Genomic DNA, 21,248 nt, shown 5'->3' with positions numbered 1-21,248 from the left:
TCAGGAGCAAAAGTTTTTATTATATTGCTTCAACACAGATAATAAAGGTCGTGGTAGTTTAAAGTGAGAACCTAAAAGTTAACAAGCAAATAACTTACTCTTTAGAAAACATTCTTAAAGAAAAAATATTTCATGAACCTCACCTCCCCCCCATGCAAAGAATTAGACAAACATGCATTAAAAAAAAAAAAAGGCCAGTAACCGAAAAGGCTTTTGTTACAGATGATGGCATATTGGTCAATAGTGTTCCAGACACTCACAAATATTAACTTTAAAAAGAAGATGCTATTTCATTTAAAATGATCTTTGGGTGGGAGGTAGGGGGAAGGAATTATACTAAACCATTATAGCATTTACTAGTCTAGGCCATGGAAACAGGAATTGCAACATTGTGCCAACTAACTTCGCTTTTGTAATAAAACCAAGAAAATGTTGAAATGGTGACTTGGTAATGCAAATGCCCTAAATACAAAGGTAAAAAGTTAAAAAACATTTTAAAATAGCGAACTATAGAATAGTAGAGTGATTGACTCTTACAATAATAAAAGAAAGTTACTTGTTTTCAAACTGATCAAGAGACCACAGTAAACATTTACTTCAGAGGAAAAAAATACTGAATTTTCCCTAAGGAAATTTCTGAAACCAAACCGATTTATAGCCAAAAAAGAGAATTAAAATAGACAGTATATAAATACTGAAGCAGTACTACAGCTCTATGCCACTATAAAAATATAATAAATATGAACAGGTTAAATAAACAGGTCTTTCAACAGTAAGAAGACTGGACTGACAAAATCACATGATTTAATTAATGGCCATTTATAATAAATTGATTTTGGTTTACATTTTTTTACAAATATTTACAAATTCATTACAGAAAAAGGAACTATCCTGATAAAACTGCCTTTAGCTAAACTCTTACAGGACTCTCCATTTGAAAGTTTTAGCAAGGATGTCAAAGAAATCAATTTCTAAGGAAGGTTTTATTTCTTTTTAAGCCACAAGAAGTGAAGAGCAGAGTTAAATGTCTTGTCATTTACCATAAAATAGTAAATTTGGCTGATGATTCTAGTCACAAACCTAGGCTGAAGTTAAATGTATTCTTTGTTCTGTTTGAGACATTACTGTGATCAACATATTATAAACTAGGCTAAATAAAGATGAGGTACAATATAAACCTAGGCAGTTAGTAAAATTTTCTATTTCCTTTAGGGATGGGGTGAGTGGCACGGTCAGAGCAGAAATGGAGGACCAAAAGAAAGACCATTAGAATAATAATTGGGGTCAATGAAAGGAAGATCATTTGCTTACATAACAAATTTACCTAGTGTAACCTTCTATATTCTTTGTTTTACTTATCACTCAAAGAAGAGCAAGTAGTATTTTGCTTTTTTGTGTCCAGGATTAATAACAGGAAATGATGTGTAAAATACACAAATGTATAGCTATAACTCAGTAAGACTGATTCCCTTAAAACCACCCATGCCCTAGGAATTTCAACTATTGTCCTTAGTGCAAATTTGTGAATATCCATCAAAATGCAATTTCTAGGGAAAAGAGCATCAGTAAAGTCAGATTTTAATAAAATATTACCTTGAAAAATTCATTTTCAGTAGTTAGACTAATTTCTGAATTTACTGATGGTCTTATGATTCTGTGCCCAGGGGAGAAAGATTTCAGAATTAGAAATTAGAAGGACCCAAACTATAAAGAAACAAAGGTATAGGTAATTGAAAAAAACAAACTGTAAAATGCAACCCAATAAGCCATATATTTGCTGATAGTATTCTCTGTGATGATAAAAGTTTAGTAAAACATTTGTAGCTTGATTTCTTAAATGTCTATTTTATCAGCTTAAATATACCATCCTTGTAAACATGTATATGTACTCATCTATGTACTCATCACTGATACTACCAAAACCCTAGGCATATAATCTTACCCTTATTACTGAAATTTTAGCATTGTTGATGGCAAAGGAAAAGTACAACATAGGAATATCCGATCTAATATTGTTGACTAGTTCTTTGAAAAAATGATGCATTAAAGTGAAATGACTTTAGAGGGAACAGCTCCACAGGAACAAACATTAGTGTTCACAGTGAGTGATGTGGCAATTAGGGTTCAAGTACTACCTCAAATTGTTACTAATCATCTAATTTGTTTTTGACGTTACAATGGCTTTGATTGCAAAAATGTCAGTCAAGATCCTGTTGTGGGATATGCCTATAAAGATCACCAATTACTCCGAGACATTTGCTAAAAACGTTTTTTTTTTTTTCCCAAATTGTACTACACTAAAAGATATTAGCAGCAAAGGATCTAAAAATTTATGGTAATGACCTAACTTTAGCATTTGTAACTTTCAATTCAACCCCAAATTTTCAAGTCTGCAGGAGTGGGTCTTTGTAATACTCTGTTAAAATTTTTCCCAAATATACTTGCATAACACCATGATGGAAAATGTTATTTAAAGGATATCTTAATTAGCATTTAAAATCCCATTTGACAAATAAACATGTACAAACTTGTTGAGTCTTCATGAAGTGTAAGCAAAAAAGATCTTAAAAACATGCAATTTTTATTAAAATACTAGAAAAATTTAAAGGAAATAAAATTTTTGTATTTGATTAGTTGTCTGCTGTAGAGCGATTTTTTTTTAAACCAGATTCAAAGTCTGCCTAAAAGTTTAGATAATTATTAATAATGTCAAATCTATTCTCACTTTGTATTGAACTAATGCCAACATTTTCAGTGTTTTAATTAGTGGATCCATACTTTTAACACAGAATTTCAGAGATGAAAGGGACCTTATAGAGGTCATCTAACCCAACCAAACATTTCAGATGCAGAAACAAATTTCCTCTAGAACATCCAACAGTAATCTACGGTGAACACCTGCAATTATCAGAAAAATCATTACATCCTATGAGACAGTCCATTTCATTTTTGAATAAACTTCATCATTAATTTTTTTAAAATTCTAAGCACATCTGCCTACTTTATAATATGTACCTATGGTTCCAAGTTCTGCCCTCTGGAGTCACAGAGAAAAAAAACAAGCCACTGCCTTCTACTTGATAGTCCTTCAAACATCTGAAGGCAGCTATCATTTTCCCCTTAGTCCTTTCTTTTCTAAGCTAAAAATTCCAAAATCTTGCAAAATAGTTTCCAATATAATTCACCAGGCTGCATGGTAAACTCATATGGTGTGAATGAGTCAATTGCTGTAGGTATAACACACATAAAAATTAATAGAGCCTTGAGATATTTAAATAATCACACAAGATAGTCATTTAACATAATTTTTATATAAAATAGTAAATCAGGACCAAATTGATACTTTCAAATTCTATATATCAACCCTTTCCCGTCCACTCCCAATGAATCTTAGCAGTAACAATCAGACTGCTTGGTAAGAAACAGAATTAGCACAGGGAAGCTAGCTGCAATTATTATTATTATTTTTTTTTACAAATTAAACTTCATACAAACTCCCTTTTCATTACTATTCTCATCACCTCTAAGAATACCCTTCTGGAAAAAATTGTCCATCCTATTTTAATAGCCTATTTTACTTATACCATGTGACATGTGACTTGAAACAGGAAACAAATTCTGCTGCTAAAAGCCCCTCCCCCCCACCTAAAACTATGGAACCCAAACACCTAAAAGAATTGAATAAAACCCTTATATTCCATAGTACTACAGTGACAAAAAGTGAGATGAAGAATCACATGAAATGTCCCCTTCCTGTTTCTCCCATTAATATGACTATGATACTGAAAAGTACTGAACGATGTTAAGGGGAGAGATCTTTCTTTTTCTGACTCAGGAATTTAGTAAGTTCAATATTTAAACAACAAGAACACTCCCATTTTTAGTCCAAAGGAATTTGGGAAAAGAAGAAAAGATTTTGATTTCTAGGAATCTATTTTTGACTAGGTCTGGAATGCCATATTAATAACATGTATGTGCACACATACATATGTATCTATGCGTGTATATGATTACAATAGCAAGTCACCACTCCACCACACAGTATTAGGAATCTCAAAACAGGCAATAACTAATGTCCCGTCCCTCCCCCCACTCCTTTGCTCTCAATCTGCTATATCTTCTTTTTTTTCATCTTGTATTTTGGGTGAAGGTAATTCAAGCCTTGCCCACTGCATAGGTTCAGCTTTTCTCATTGTAATCTCAATCTTATTGGCTGTCATATTTACATAACTCCTCTTCACATCAATCACCTGAAACAAAAAAGAGGTAAAATGGGGTAGTTTTTGAGATGCTAAAAAAAAAAAATGTAGTCAGGATAAAGATTTCATTTACTTCTTAGGCTATGTCATATTCCATCCTGAACTGTACATTCTAATCTCCTAACATATAGCAATGGTACAGAAGATAGTTTTTTATTCCTCAGATAAGAGGAAGACTACTTCATGCAGAGTTTCGACTTATGCAAGTCTTTTACTTCAGGATTTTAAATTCTGAGTTGGCAAAAAACAAATCTGAAAAATGGATACTTACTCCCCATAATTTAACATTCTGATGAAATTCCTTTTCTCCTTCAAATACGATATGGATATTTAACTGAAACAAAAAAGGAAAATACCAAACTGAAAAATTTCTATTATCAAAGAAAACCAAAAAATTTAATTATGAAATTATCTGTGATTTCCCAAAACAAATAGAACTGAAACCACTTAGAAGAACACTATTCAAAGCAAATCCATTTTAGGAAAATACTACTGACTAATTTCTGATTTAAAAAATCATTAGCAGAAAATATAAGGAGCATTTTAAGTGAATTGAAGAATATCAAATAAGTATAATTGTACTTGATAAAAGATTCTATACAAATGAATAAGGTAATGAGAACAATCATGACTATTTCAGGAAATTTTTTAGCAGATTCCAATGTAAAATTGAGTCTGCAAAATTTTAAGAATGATTTTTCAAATATATTACACCAAAGACTCAAAATAAAAATCAGTTTACTCTTAATTTTTCTTGTATTGCTGTAGACAAACATTCAAGTCAATTTTATTTCTCTTTTTAGATTCCAAATTCACTGTAAAATAAATTTTGCTTTATTACAAAGTACAAAGACAACAAGAGCAAAATATGATAATTTACCAAGACACATTAGCATACTCACCAGTGTACTATTTGCCTTTACATGACTAAGCTCTGGAAGTGAATTTTTAGCATATACTGAGATGGTAACTTGACCGCCTGTCTGATGCCAATCATGCCTACATGGAACAACTGTTTTCCCCTGTAGCAAGAAATATTAAAAAAGTTTAGGAACGCTTAGATTTTCAAACTCCAGAAGGCAAGGTTCTATCTGCTAGTTTATGTGGTTCTTTACCGTACCACATGTAACTGTCAATTTAATGCTTTATTTATGATGATGATAGTGGGTGCATATAATCTACAATGATTTTTTTTCACAGTATATAGGGGAAATAAAGAATTTTTTAGATAGTACAAATAAGAGGATACAGGAATTAAATTTTTGCAATCTTGTCATCAAGAGAAAATGCTACAATATATTTTATTTGATATAAATTAAATCGCATTCTAATGGGTTACATTTAAAGTAGTTCCAAAAAATTAATCAAATTAAAATGCTTTCCTAGCCAAACCTAGTATTAACCAAAAATGACATAAAATTAAAACATAATTTTGGAATTTTATGTCTCTTCTCCCAAATTTACATAAATTACAACTCACCAACCAAGGAAATAGAAATTTTTGGGGGTGAAATTTAAAAGTAAAAGTCAAGTTATTGTGGAATAAACTTGAAAATCTTTTTTAGTGCCATGTGTGTTTATGTGAATTAATTACTAAGATTACTTAGAAACCTTTGTATTATACATTTTGTAAAGAATAAAAGAGATGAAAGAGGGGAAATTCAAAGAATGATCTTTTTTTATTACTACATTTTTAATTACTCCCTTACATTACTTCAAGAATCCAAAGTTTCCATCAGTATAAGTACTTTTCAACCAACAAAAATCCCAATTTACTAGATGTTCTTTAAGAGCTTGCTGTGTTCCCCAAAATTCAGCACCATGGTCAATCTGGTGATGACCCATCCTAATATATCAAAGTCCATCACCATGCCCATACTCAAAATCTTTCTAGTTTACTATTCATATTCTTTCTGCTGTAACAGTTTTCAAGAATCCAGGGTCACCTTCACATAATAGCTTTTAATTATAATACAGTGCTTTAAGTTTTGCAAAGCATTTACAAAAGTTATTTTATTTGCTATCACATTACAGTAAGGCATCTGAAAGAATTTTATCAGGGTCTTTTTATGCTGAGATTTCAGAAAATCTAGGACAAAACAGAAAGGAAGAATGATTTTCTAACAACAGTTTGTGAAAACAGGAAGTATGAGAAAAATTGCTAAAAGTTTTAATAAAACCAGAGGCAGCTGATGACACAGTGGAGAACATATTGGCCTAAGACACTTACTAGCTGTGTGACTCCTGGACAAGTCAGTTACTCTGCTTGCCTCAGTTACCTCAACTATAAAATGGAGATAACAATACAATCTACCTCTCAAGAGTTATTGTGAAGAAATATGAGATATTTGTACTAATAGCTTAGCAGAGTGCCTGGCACATAGCAGGTACTGGATAAATGTTTATTCCCTTAATCTCTCCCCCTTTTTAGATAAAGTACATTACCTTGGCCTATACTTCCAGAAACATTTTAAAGGTTTATTTCAAAGTTTCCTCTATGAAAACATCTTTTAAACTTCCATTATTTATGTAGCATTTGTCTTAAATTTCATCCTAATGAAATCAATATATTTAAATCTAAAAATGCCATTTGGCTTGGGAATTTGTATCTTTTAATCAATCACTAAATACATTAGGTAAAAATATAACATTACTTGTCCAAGTTTTTATTTTAGCTTTTAGAAAATACAGCACTCTTTATTCTTGAAAGCCACATCATATGTCTTATGTCATAATTTTGCACAGGAAAAGACACTGTCATGTACAAAGAAGAGCCAGGGCACTTGTTAAAAGACCTGGGTTCAGATGTATTTACTAGCTTTATAAACTAGCTTTTAAATTCCAGTGAGCCTAAGTTTCCTAATCTGTAAAACAAGGATAGCTGTGAAGAAAGTATTAGACAAGATATCCATTTGAGATGTAGGTGGAAGCCGCATTCCTGACCCAGGCATCAGCACTGAAAACAAAGATATTAAGCAAAGATATACCTACTATAAACTTCAATAATACATGTGCTGTAATTGCTGGCTATACAAGGTGAATTAGTGTTCTGAAGTGCAGATAACACATATAAAACACTATTTTGCAATTAATATGACCAAAAATTAATATTTCAAATAAAAAAATAGTTAACTATTTAATAACTGAATACTTTCTGAGAATTTAGAAAGATTTGGGGAAGGTGGAATGAAGAAAGGATTTGAATGGCCTAACTTATTTTTCTCTCGAGAAATTATAGCAATATAATTTACTGTAAATTTAAAGATCTTCCCTGCCCCTAGGCTAAAGTGCACCTGGAACCTGGGGTGGGAGGCTTGTTTTTCAATAGATACTTTTTGATTGGCCAGTGGGTCCAAAAGGTTGTTATGTTCTCTGAGCCAGGAGAAGGCTATATAAGCCCTGATGTGAGGCTTTGTTTTGGGGCTCACTTTGAGAAGTGTTCTGTGATTTGATCTGGATTCTGGGAAGCCGTTGTCCAGAGCCCCGCCGGCTTTGAAAAACCCAGATGTTGATTTGGTATGGATGTAATGGCTGGACAGTTTGGAAAGCTGTCTACTTGATCTGTTTCTGTCTTGATAATTCTGCCTGTATACTTTGAAGTTCGGGATGCTGACCTTTTTCCCCTGAACAAGGTAAACGATATATGTCTGACTGATTAAAGTAAGCTTGTTAACCCATTTTGAGTTGCTTTCCTTTAACAAAGCAGATCTAAGAACCTGTGTTGGCAGCATTGGAGCTTCAATTTTCAAAATTAGCTCTCTGGTTTTACTCTTTTTGCTACTACATACATTACTCTCAAGTTGGGGGAAAATGCATACCTAAAATAAAAATAATTTAACTCTTCATGTCTTTGATCTCATTCCTGTATGAATGCATTACTTTGACCAAGGAGGTCAAAGGCAAAAACAAAAGTTCAATATAGACAAAGGTATTTATAGAAAGACTTTTTGTGGGAGCAAGAACTAGAAACAAAGTGAATCCCCATCTCTTGGGAATGGCTGAACCATGGTATCTGAATTTAATGTTTTATTATTTTGAAATAAGAAATAACATGAGAAGCAAACAACCTGTGGTAGTGGATCAAGATCTCAGCTGAGTGGAACCTCTTACATGTCATTGCCATTATGCGTGACTCACTTAACTTCTTTGTGCCTCAGGACTAGGTTTAGAAGTTTCATACCAATTACTGATCTGCAGTGCTGACAGAACATTCTCTACACCAAGTGAAATCATATGTCCATTCTTATTCCAAAAATAATGTCTACAGAATTGTAAATGAAAAGATCACATAAAAAAATACTTCCCTCCTTGGGAGAGAGACAAAGTGTTGTTGCTTCCGCATAACTGTTTCTTTGTTGCAAGGAAGAAAGAGTTCAATCTCAAGCTGGCAAGATGAGGAGTAGATAGGGTTATTATATTCAGAAATGACAGTGATGAAAAAAAGGCATCAATACAATTTATTTTTAAAAAAAGACAAAAAAAAAGCAAAGACTAAAAGTGTCCAACAAGCAGATCATGAAAAACTAAAAGATGAAAAAAATTTTTTTTTAAATAAGATAAGCTCAAATTGGTCACTGATCACTGACTGCAATTTCACTTAAACTATTCTGATCTTGAGAGATATAAAATCAATGTCTACTTACAGCATCTTTTTTTGTCCACAAATGCTTTCCTGTTGTACATCCTTCTTGGGCCAAAAATGTATTAAAATCAGAAGTTTTCCTCCTGCAACAGCTCCAATATTTCATCCTTTAAATTATAAAAATTCCAAAGACTAATGTTAGATATACAATATTATAACCAATATCATATAGACTTATCTAGTCTATTTCCTCAAAAATTTAATGAAAGGTAGCAAGAATTAATAAAATAGCAGTAACCAAAAAATAACTGTTAAACCCTGAACATGTTGATGTATCATATTTCAAAAGATATTTATCTTAATAAATGTATCCATCTTGAGTCACCATTTGAAAACAATATTTATGTTGGGAAACTACTACGTAATGAATTTCATATATACAGCAGTCTCTAAACAGTCTATATAAAAGTGGCTCTTTAAAACATGTTTACTTCCTATATGAAACATGGGGCTTCAGTATTAAAAAAACATTTTCTACAAAGTGAAACAAATTCTTTTTTTCTGTGCTGCTTACTCTAACTGCAACTTTTAAAATACTGGCTAGAGATCCCATTAGAATATTGACTTCAGAGAATAGGACATCTCGTTGCAAGTCAATGAGAAAATTCTAGGTTGGCCTCTGCAGCTATTTTTTTTTTAGAAGCACAGCAATGATTTCTTTTTAAAATTACTAAGCAGTGGCATTACAATAGTACCTCCTGTTTTTTTTTCTCATGTCATTAATCTAAAAAGTCTAATACTGACCTATTATAACTAGGACCATTAAAACAATACCTATTAATACTATGATAGGGGATCATCAAAAATAGATAAATCTCACATTATTAACTTAAGCAAAGTACCAGCAGCAAGCAGGAAAAGCAAAAGTAGAATGAAAATGACATACCACTTTTAAAGGTTTTTGAAGAATAATAAAATGATGACAAAAGATTATTTTTAAGATAATTAATTTATATAAGAAACACAGTGCTTAAGTTTTGTTATGCTTACCCTTCATGGAAAATAGGGACTCCAGAATGAAAAATACACACTTCTTCTATACTCTGTGGACCTTGGTATGTCTTTGGAAATGGGGAAGAAAAAAAGGGTTCAAAGTGACAAATGATAGGCAAGTACACCATTTTAAAGCATGGAACATATAAAAACCTACATTAAGAATATAGAGCACTCAAAATTGAACACTGCAAATACTTGAAATAATTATTAAACATTTATCCTTCAATTCTAAGAAATCAAAATTACAACTTAGTAATAATAAAAAATTAGAAAACATTCTGGATGCATTCATAAAATCAGGAAATGACTTATGTTACTAGCATTTTCTTCAGTCTGTGATACTTAATATATGTCAAAATAACTCAGAATCCTAAAATGATTACTCATTTCCAGCACATGAAACTAAAAATGTTACAGAAATATAAGGCAACATTTACTGGCTTCATTAAAACAATCAACTTCTGCCTAAGGATCACATATGTCTGAAATAAGTAGCTCTAGGTTCAGGCTGCATCTTAGGGCTTCAGGTAGAGGCAAGTGAAGTGAGAGAGAACTTGGGCAAGGTTATGTGGAGGTTTGAAGGAAAAAAGAGAGGGGATAAAATCTGACAGAGTCCCTGGGGATGTCCTAGAAAGCTGAGTATAGTAATACTATGCACAAAATACAAAGGATACTTTGAGTATATATCCAGTATACCCATAATGGTGAGAAAAAAATTATGCCTTTTCATATTTATAAAATATGCCTAAAAACAATATTCATCTTCAATTTAAATATAAGTTTTCTGTAATCCTATATTTAAGATAAATTTGTGGGTGCTACTATTTTTATATAGAATACATACACTGATATCAACAGGTTGATAAAATATTTTTTGAAGTTGAATGAAGGTGCTAACTCTGTCACATCTGTGTCTTATTTACCAGCATGACATACAGACAAGTTTATTTTTAAGTTTCAAGCTGGTCCTGCAAAACAATGGCTCATTAAATCTGAATCTGACCAATAAATCTATTTTCCCTAGCTTTCAGAATCTAGAACAAGTCCCTTTACAAACTTCCTGAACAAGTGAGAAAAGACTGATGAAGATAATACATTAATTTTGGAAACTGCAAAGAACAAAAAAATAACCCAGACTACTACTGGATGACTATCTTATTCATCTCTACAAATGTATAATTTTATAGCCTCATGTGACATCCATTATAGGTTTTACAAAAAAAGCAATTTACCTTTACACAGCCACCATTTTTACATGAAGTCCCAATCTTAATCTCATCACTGTCCTCATCTGAAATATGAAAGGGTCTTTATAAGTATTCTGAAGAAAAAGCATTTCAATTCACTAACACTTTTTTGCCTTTTGGCCCCATTTTAGAAAATGTCTATCTTCATTCAAGATACAATCATGTTAGTTTTTTTTTTCTAAAATTTATGTTAAAGATTAAAATCTATGTACCTTAGTATTAAAGTTCTAGTTATCAGGTGGCCAAAACTTAATTTAGGATTGGACTGTTTTAAGTAAAAAGCTTTACCAACAAATTTTAGAAAGCATATTTGCTATTGTGGGAATATACAATATAATACTCAATTCTAGCCTAAAAGGGAAATCAAAAAGAGAAAATACATTTAGTACATTACAAAGAAGGATGAAAGAATAATATACAATAATCCATCATTAAAGGGGATTTTAAAATTATATTAGCTATTAATGACTCACAAGAAAATATAACTAATACATTTTTCAATAATGGTTCCAGAATCTCCATCACACCCTTTACACAATTCTATTAATAGATTGTACTTTTTGATTAAATATTCAACTGTTTGAATGAACTGCCTCAGCCATATGTCCTACTTCTCTAGTACCTTTCATAGTTTACATCAGTAAACTTTTACTAGCTCCCTTCTCTTCTAGAACCCCGTTAAGTTACAGAGCAAGATGATAAAATTCTTACCCTTTTTATCTACTTCATTCTCAGATGACAGTTTAAGTTTATCCAGTGCTTGTTTTAGTGAAGCAGCTATTTTCAACTCCAAGTTTGTCATTGGTTCATCTGGGCTAGAGAATTTTTGAACACTATTGTTATCAAATTTAAAAATATATTTACTTGTAGCCCAAATGAATATACTTAAATCCAAGAGACATGTGCATGATTCAACAAAGGCATGTATCCATTCAAAAAACTGTTACAACCTATTAAAAATTTAGAGAACACTCCCTGTGTCCATAAACATCTATTTTCAAATACCATTACACAATAATGTAAGGAAACAAAATGAAATACTGGGAATGCTATTGTTTAAGCATGTCAGAAAAACACAACTCTTTATAAAGTATACCTTGGCCTTTTTATTGCTTCTACTGGTTTAGGGGCTTGAATAATGTGTTCTTGAAATTTAGGTTTCAATTCAGACAATTCCTTCTTCTCAGAGGTAGTCTTGACTTCGGGTTTGACAGGCTCAGGGGGTTTCTCATCATTGTGCTTACCCTTTGTACAACCCTATTAATAAAAATGCTTACTTTAGTATTATAGTGCCACATTCAATGAAAATCTTTTACATACCCCCGAAGTTCCAGTTTTACGAGTTCTTAAATTCTTTAGTCACATCATTTACTATGTAAGAAAGACTTACTTTGAATTCTAACTAGCATATATACTTTACTTATTGATAGTAAAGGCTCTCCTGATTTGGGGAGAGACAAAGGACAATGAAGAGCTCATTGTGATAAGAGCAATTAGGGACTTTAAAAATGTTATGTTTATGTTTTTCTCTAAAGCTTTTACACTTTTAAGTTTTTCTTTCTAATTATAATGAGGAACGAGTCTAAATTAATAGCTAATTATTTTTAGTAACTTGTAGCTTCAAACTGGTCCTAAAAAGGAAGAGGTGACCAAGGTTCCTTTTCATAAGTTCTGAGTGGTTGCTAAATTAGCCATTATAATGAGTATGATAGCCTCAAAAAAAACTTGGAGATGGGACTGTCACCATGAACGATAAATGTTTAAATCTAAATCCTCCAATGTAGAAGTTTTCCTATACTGTGAGAAGTTTTGTCAAATCATATTATAGCAATACAAAGTAAAATTAGGGTCCATTATCAATATATACAAAATAAACATTACAATAAACATTAATTACTTACTACAATGCTTAGGAAATCTGAAAAATCTGTTGTTCTTCTCTTACAGCAAGACCAACCCTATGAAATTTAGAGGGAAAAAAAATTGAATGGCAATTTTTATAAGAACCATAACTTAAATGTTACCCAATAAAACAGGTAATTTTTACTGGAATATCAATTTCTATCTTTGAAATTATGTATATTTTATGTGATGCTTGGATAAATGCACCAGAATCTTAAATTGTGTACCAACACCCTACATATTCAGTTAATCTTGCTTATATTTATTATGAAGTCAATCCTTAAAATACTACTGTTAGGTGAAAAGGTTTTCAGACTATGTATTTTAAATATATCAAATGATGTGGTTTGTGTGACATTTCAATAAATGCGACCTAGAAATAAGCTCCAAACATTTAAAAAAATTTCAATAGTAGTTGGTAGAAAAAAAGATAGGTTCAACATTGATTTATTGTTCATGTCCATGAGAATTATTAGTACATCATAAGTAATCAATAACTAACTTACAATTAATTAATTTCCTTCTTAAAATTTTCCTAATATCCAAAATTATAAATTTAAGGGAATGGCAAAGTCAAATATCAATTCAGGACAAAAGAACCCTACTCTAAATACCCACCGAAATAAATTAAAATCATAAGATTTATTACTAAAAATTATCCTGAATACCTGTTTGAAATTATTACTTCTGAACCTGAACATGCTTCCATCCTAAAATGCTTTGTAAATTTTAAAATGGAACTGATGTAGAGTGAAGTGAGAAGCAGGAAGAGAACAAACTACAGAATGATTACAACATTTTAACAAAAATAACTGCGAAAAACCTGAATTATGATCGATGTGACTGATGAATATTCACAACTCCTAGAACACTAATGATGACAGACAGAGAAGTGATGGGCTAGAATACAGAATGAGACATATTTAGAAAGGGTAAAATGCATGGATTTGTTTTACTTGACTATATTTGTTACAAGGGAGGGCTTTTTTTGGGGGGTGAGGGTGTTAGGGGATAAGAAGTGACAGTAATATCCCCCATATAAGAGTGTGAAATTATTTTTAAAATGCATAGAACAGAACTGAAGCTCAGAAGAGAAAAAAGACAAGCAAGGCACTGTTGGAATTAACATGTTGATTAGGAAATAAACTTTAAAAAAAAAACTTGAACATAGTGAACAGTCCTGATTTCTTTCATATGGAGTCCTCTTTCTGTTTTCTCTTAGAAATATTCATGTCTGTAAAGTTCTTAATAAAAAAATTCAAATAAAATTTAAAGTTTGTTAAAAATGATTATTTTATGGTGTGTGTGCATGTTATTATACAACAGGAATGTATTAAAGTTACCATAAATTCAGGATTACACACACCAATTGTGAGAAAGCACTGCCTTGTTCTCATATATTTCAAATAAATTTATCCAACATTTAAACAGATGAGGATAGTTAGAAGAGAATGCTCACTATGTATAACATCTGGTAATAAGGAGGTGATAGTCTGCCTTCCTTCCTTCTGCCCTGGCAGGACACTGTTAAGCTGAGGAACAACCATGAGAACAAACAGAATGGTGAAGACTCTAGTTCATGCCATGTGAGAATCAGACAAGGGAACCAGGAACAGAAAAGGAGACTCAGGAGGCACCCAGTACTGTAGCTCTCCACAAGTACTTGAATAGCTGTCAAATGGAAGAGAATCAGACCTGATCTGCTTAGCCTGATAAACCTAATAATAATGCAGTGGCTACTGCAAAAAGGCACATTAGATTTTATATAAGGAAACATTTCCTGACTATTAGAGCTTTCTGAAGACTGTAACAGGCTACTTAGGAAGCAGTGTAAATCCACTTCAAGCAAAGTCTACAAGACAATTTGATCAGGTATCTTGGAGAGGGAATTCTTTTTCAGGTATAAGTAGCACTAAATGTCTTAAGATAACCTTCTAGCTTTGAAATTGTAACCTAGTCCAACTGCTTAGTTTTACTGATATGGAAATAGAAGGCCAGAAAGGGGAAGCCATTTGCCCAAGGTCACATAAAATAGTAAATTGTTAAGATGGGATTTAAATTCCATCCTCTTTCTACTACAATACCAGCTATTTCATTGTTTTGCACCTAATCTAGTCAATACCTAAAAACAGGACTTCTATGATAATTAAAAATCCAACCAGTGCTTTAAGACCCCTCCCAATAAGAGGAAAACATGATCTCCCAAAGAAGTGTATTTTTCTTTTAGAGCACTAATTGTTTAAAAAAAAAAATTCTCCTTACTTCAAGACTAAATGTCCCTTGGGAACTTCCACTCATTGCTCCTAACTGTGCCCTGTGGGGTCAAGCCAAACATAGGATCATGTATTTTGAGATGGAAGGGACTTTAGAAAGGTTTCTACTCCAACCTCCTCATTTTATAGCTGGGGAGATACTTGTATGTGAGTCACAGTTAGCAACTGACTGAGCTAGTTTATATCTATCCATTGCTACAATGTATGATGCACAGACACACATATATACCCATATAATTATATTCACAAATGCAACATGAATTCTTATTACTCAATAATCTCAAAGGTTTTTAAAGTTTTTTTAAAAACAAAAATTTTGTATTGACAAAAGAAAGTGGTTTCATCCACATTGCCTGATGTTATACCCAACAAATCCAAGCATCTTACTCATTGAAAATACTTGAAGACAGCTATCACAAACTTTGAAATCCTCTCTTCTCTCACCCCTCCTCACTTCTCAGTAACCTCAACCCATCTTCACATGGTATAATTTTTGTGATCGTCATCATTTGTGCCAGCTTTGGACATATACCACTCTATACATTTTCTCCTAAAATATGGTGCCCAGATCTGAACATAACATTTAAATTAAGTAAGATCAGGGCAGAGTATAAAAAGGTCCATCAACTCCTTAATTCCAGACACTATGCCTCTTTTAATGCAGTTTAAGATTGTATTAGGTTTTGGTTGCTATATATCACACTGTTAATTCAAGCTGCTCCACTAAAACCAGCAAAATTTTAGAAAAAATTGCCATTTAGCCATGCTTCTAAAACTTGTAAAGTTGATTTTTTTTGGATTCAATTTCAAGACTTCACATTTCTATTAAATTTCATCTATTTGATTTGGTCTAATATTTTAACCTAACAAGGGATACTGAGATCCTCTGACCCAATGCTTGGGGGTATTGCTGTTATTCATTCAACTGTGTGATCCTTCATGATCCTATGGACTACAGCATGCCAGACCATTCTGTCTTCAACTGTCTCCCAAAGTCTGTCAAAGCTCATGTTTGTTGATTACTGTCCATGGGTTTTCTTGGCAAAGATACTGGAGTGGTTTGCCATTTCCTTCTCCAGTGTGGATCATATTTTGTCAGAACCCTCTACTATGACCTGTTTGTCTTGAATAACCCTGATGGCACAGCTCATGATTTCAATGAGATATACTAGCCGCTCTGCTGTGACAAGGCAGTGAGATGAGATCCATGGGGGGATGACCTATAATTAAATTAACAGATGTCTTTCTTTCCCCTGACCTCTGATAGGTGATGAGTGTCAAGGGATCAACTGGCAATTTTAAGAGAACCAATGATGAAAGAATCCTGAATAATGTATGGTGGTGCCAGAGAAACACAAGAGAACACACTTAAATAAAATACCTTTTACCCATTACAAAGAGTTTCTAGCTAAATGGGGAAAGAAGTTATTACAAATTACTGTCTCTTCCTTCTAAAGGCTGGGTTGAAGTAGCATATGGTTCATCTGAATGGGTAATAAAGAACACTGAAAAGTACTGATACATATAATACAGGGGACTAAGGTGGTAGGGAGAAAAGAGGTAAAGTTGTGTGGATAAGTTGAGCTCCTACCATACAGCTTTCTAAGGACAGAGAGACATGGGCAGGTATAGCTTACCTGCTTCCCCACCTATCAGTAAGATATTTCCATATCTGGAAGGGACTATGGAAGTGAGTAGAGATATTAGAGAATGGGAAAACACTGATATTACCATCATAAATTCTAGTCTCAGCCTTCCATAGAGACCTATTTTAATCTTTTCTATTATAAATTTTAGTTCCTAAGTGACTAGCTGCTCTTTGTAATGCTTTTTCATCTAAAATGTCTCCTAGCAACCAATTACTAACATTAGTCACCTGGAGGTGAGAGCAACATATGTTACACAGAAGAAATAAATATGGTATAGCCACAGGACAGTAAGAAACCTAACTAGGGTACGGGGAGTACTATAAGTACAAAAAAGACTATTGATAGAGTATGTGAGCCAAATTAGGGATAGTTCTGAAAGCCAAATACAGTAGTATGAATACACTGGTTTAAGTAGACCAGGAAGTGACATGAATTTTTAACAAGGGTTAGTCTAAGGCCCTGCAACCCATTCTTCTGATGGATAGAAAGTCTCCATTTTAAGCAAAGAACCCAGGCTCGCCATGTCTTCTTTCCTCTCTAGGCTTACTTTACCATGACTCCTCCCTACCCCTTTCCAGTTTCCTTGTCTTCCCCATTAGAATATAAACTCCTTGAGGGAAAAGGCTGTTTCTCTGCTTGTATTTGTATTCCCAGAGCTTAGAATAGTTGCTGGCACATAGAAAGCACCTAATAAATGTTGATTTGACTTGATATAAGAAATTTAAAAATAAGGAAAATCACTACTCTACTGGTTCTCCTCTTGCCTAACTTGTTCTTTCTTTTCTTGTTCTTTGTTCAATCTTCCCCCAGGTCATGCCCACTAAACCTGAAGGCCCCCCAGGGCCCTTTCTAGGGTTCTCTTCTTCTCCCCCTATACCATTTCACTGGCTGATCTCATCAGTTCCCATGGATTCAATTATCATCTTCAGGCTAATGATTCTCAAATCTATTTATTCAGCCCTAGCTTCTTTTCCTTGTTTGAACCTTGCCCAGCATGGCTGGGAAGCTGGACCACCACTTCCTACTGATTAGAGACCCTTCACTAAGATTATAACCTAGGTTATGCTGATAAGAAACCCAGTCAGATTCGAAGATTGATGCAAGGAAGTTTTCTCACAATTATATTTCTCAAGTAATCCATGTCTTATCTGAAAACTAGCCCTGTAATGAGTTAGTTTCCATATGCCTTTGATTGAATATAGATACCTGGGGGGAGTGGGACACCTCTTTTTCTGATTTCAGGAAATTACACCTGTTTGTTCTCCCCCTCCTAAACTGGAAAATCCCAATAAGAAATCAGATTACCCAATTTTGTATCCTGGTTGTTTTCTTCCAATTACTAGGTCTTATTTTTACTTCATAAAAATCAATTTTCCCCTGTATCTGGGGTCCAATGCAAAGGTGAGGGGGCCTGATTTCAGTTTGTTGAGCAATTGGCATGCATTGCTAAATAAATCAACGTGCTCAGAAACTCAGACCTTTGTTTCTTCTGTCATTTCATCTTTTTTTTTCCGGCCACATTATTGGACAAAAACTGGATGTTCTATAAACACCTTAAATTCAACATGTCCAAAACTGAACTCATAATCCTGCCCCTCACTAAACTCTTACCTTCTTAACTTTCCTATTACTGTTGATGTTACCAAGATCTTCCCAGTCACCCACTCACAACCTAGGTTTTGTCCTTGATTCCTCCCATTCTCTTGCTCTCATTCCCCCTTACTTGCCCCCAACCAATCTCATTGCCAAGACTCATTAATTTTTCTTTTTTTTAACAGTTTCCATATGATCTCTTCTCTTCTGACACTGCTACTATCTTGATATAGGCCCTCATCACCTCATGCTTGAACTACTGTGAGACAGCTGTGGGTCTGCCTGTCTCAAGTCTCTCCACATTTTATTCCATCCTTCACTCAACTGTCAAACTGATTTTTGCAAGTCTGACCATGTCACCTCCCTATGCATAAAAACAAACAGCTCTCCAGCCCTTCATAATTCCCATCCTTCTCAACCTTTTTAATCTTCTTACATCTTCTACCCCCTATATACTCTAGGATCCAGTGACACTGGCCTCCTTGCTATCCCTCAAACAAAACAAAGCATATCCCAACTTCAGGCATTTTCAGTGGCTATTTCCCATCCTAGAACATTCTCCCTCCATATCTCTAGTTCCCGGTTTCGTTCAAATACCAGTTAAAATACTATCTTCTGCAGAAAGTCTTTCCCAATCCCCCTTAATGCTAGTGGCCTCTCTCTGCTGATTATTTCCAATTTATCCAGTAAATAGCATGTCTATACAAAGTTGTTTGCATATTGGCTCCAACATTAGACTGTGGGCTCCTTGAGATCAGGTACTGTCTTTTACATTTCTTTATATCAGCAAGGATATGATAAACATTTATTAAATACTTACTGTGTTCCAGGAACCATGCTAAGCACTGGGGATACAAATAAGAAAAAGACAGTTCCTGCCATCATGGAGGTTACAATCTACTAGGGGAAGACAATATTAAAAATTTAAAGGGGGGCAGGGGACACTGCCAGAAGGCATAATGAGCAGGAGCATGATGCTGACGTTGGAGTCAAACCCAAGCAGAACTGGTGGCAAGTGAAAAGATGGTTGGAATTTTGAGCCCTTTATAAAGGGAGTCCATGGTGGGAGTTTTTTGCTCTGCCCTCCATTCGGAGCAAAAGAAAAAACTAGGGTACTGATGAGGTCTGTGTTCCAAAGCTGAACATGATGAATTTCCTGGTAATGAGCTTATTCTGGGGACTGAGGACTGGGAAGCATGATGATGATAATCTTAAAAGGTGAAACCAAGTAAAGCACAATGCTTAGCATAGTGTCTGGAATATAGTAGGCACTTAGTAAATGTTTAATGACTGTCAAAAAAAAACCCATTTTTTTTTTTTAGAAAGAAAATATGCAGTTCCAGAGATTTAGAATATCTGCTACAATAATAAGAGGCTGCTTTTGTATGGCTACAATGAAGGGTGAGGAGGAGAGTGTTTCAACTTATGTGAAGAACTTTTAAAACAAAATTTTTTCTTGCTCAAATTGGGGGAGGGCGTAAAGAGGAAGAAAAGTTAGATAAGATTATATGAAGTTTAAAACATCTGGCAAATACAATACATTCACTGTTTTTTGCTTTGTGAGGATGGGTATTGAGCAGGGCATCTAGCATAGGTGTAAAATACAACCGTAAGTATGTGCAAGATATTTAAGAGGACCTTTTCTTAAATTTTTCTACCTTCTCTTCAGTCGTGGCATTTTAAAAATCAACCTAAATTAATTGTATTAAGGAAGCAGAAAAGACAAGTCATCTACTATTTGCTAACATAGGAAACAGAGTAAGAAAATACATAGGAGATAAATTATATTGTACTAGTAAATTAATTACATCCACAAATCTATAATTCTACAATGCCTACCTTTAAAGCATCATGAAAGACTGGAACTCCTGGATGATATGTGCAAGAATCTGGAAAACACAAAGAGACAACATTGTTAAAAAAAAAATCCACTACCCCCATCCCCAACTTCTCTTATCAGCCTTTTCCACATGCAATCAACTCCTTTAAAAATCAGGGTTAACTTAAAAAAAAAATTAATATGAACCTAAACATCAGGAAATTTATTTCTACATCCCAAAAGAGATCTGAATATAAAATTATGAAAATATAAAATTACCAAATAGAGCTTGTTTTTAAAAATATATATTAAAGTAATATAACAGTATCACCATTTCTCTGCTTGTCCATGTTGCCTCATGAACATCTTTCTGGGCTTTTTTGATGTGTCCTTGATACTTTTTATGACTATCCATCTTTCCCACTCACCTCAACACCCTTTCACCCCCAAAGAAAAGCCATCCTTCGTCTTTCATTGAGCATTTATTAAGCACTTATTATGTGCCAAGTACTGTGTATACAGTGCCAAACACTGTGTTTTGCAATAAATACACTCAAGTAAAACAAATTGATCCACTGGTCATGTCTAATAAATTACATCTCATTCTATACCTCTATTTCAACTCTTTGCCAAGAGGTAGAATGCCTGCTTCCTCGTTAGTCTTATGAAGCCATGATTAACCACTGTACTGATATACGTTCTTTTGTCTTTCAAAGTTGTCTTCCTTTACATTAATGTAGTCATTGTATAAACTATTCTCTTTAGCTCAGCTCACTTCACTCTTTATCAGTTAATTCCAGTCTTCCTAGGTTTCTATGAATTCTTCCCTTTTGTCATGGTACAATAATATTTTATTATTTTCAGATTT

The 21,248-nt window shown here is 33.4% G+C and overlaps 1 protein-coding gene across 1 annotated transcript in view; it reads right to left on the bottom strand.

The window, feature by feature from the left end:
* The window catches only part of CHORDC1 (cysteine and histidine rich domain containing 1), a 31,609-nt gene continuing 10,361 nt past the window's right edge, over positions 1–21,248 (bottom strand). Inside the window, exons 2-11 of the mRNA XM_069080268.1 lie at positions 20,401–20,450; positions 13,046–13,102; positions 12,241–12,401; positions 11,856–11,959; positions 11,130–11,188; positions 9,892–9,962; positions 8,903–9,008; positions 5,162–5,281; positions 4,531–4,593; positions 1–4,250 (exon numbers count right to left, since the gene is read on the bottom strand). Of these exons, the coding sequence (XP_068936369.1) occupies positions 4,104–4,250; positions 4,531–4,593; positions 5,162–5,281; positions 8,903–9,008; positions 9,892–9,962; positions 11,130–11,188; positions 11,856–11,959; positions 12,241–12,401; positions 13,046–13,102; positions 20,401–20,450 (938 nt within the window). The 3' untranslated portion in view covers positions 1–4,103. The remainder of the gene's footprint in view (positions 4,251–4,530; positions 4,594–5,161; positions 5,282–8,902; positions 9,009–9,891; positions 9,963–11,129; positions 11,189–11,855; positions 11,960–12,240; positions 12,402–13,045; positions 13,103–20,400; positions 20,451–21,248) is intronic.

Source organism: Petaurus breviceps, unplaced genomic scaffold (genome assembly GCF_028583685.1).
Source record: "Petaurus breviceps papuanus isolate PSGF00001 unplaced genomic scaffold, PetGlider_PUasm1.0 91133, whole genome shotgun sequence".
In the NCBI taxonomy this organism is placed as follows: domain Eukaryota; kingdom Metazoa; phylum Chordata; class Mammalia; order Diprotodontia; family Petauridae; genus Petaurus; species Petaurus breviceps.
Note: the sequence above shows the minus strand (reverse complement) of the source record. Positions and strands in the feature narration are given on the sequence as shown.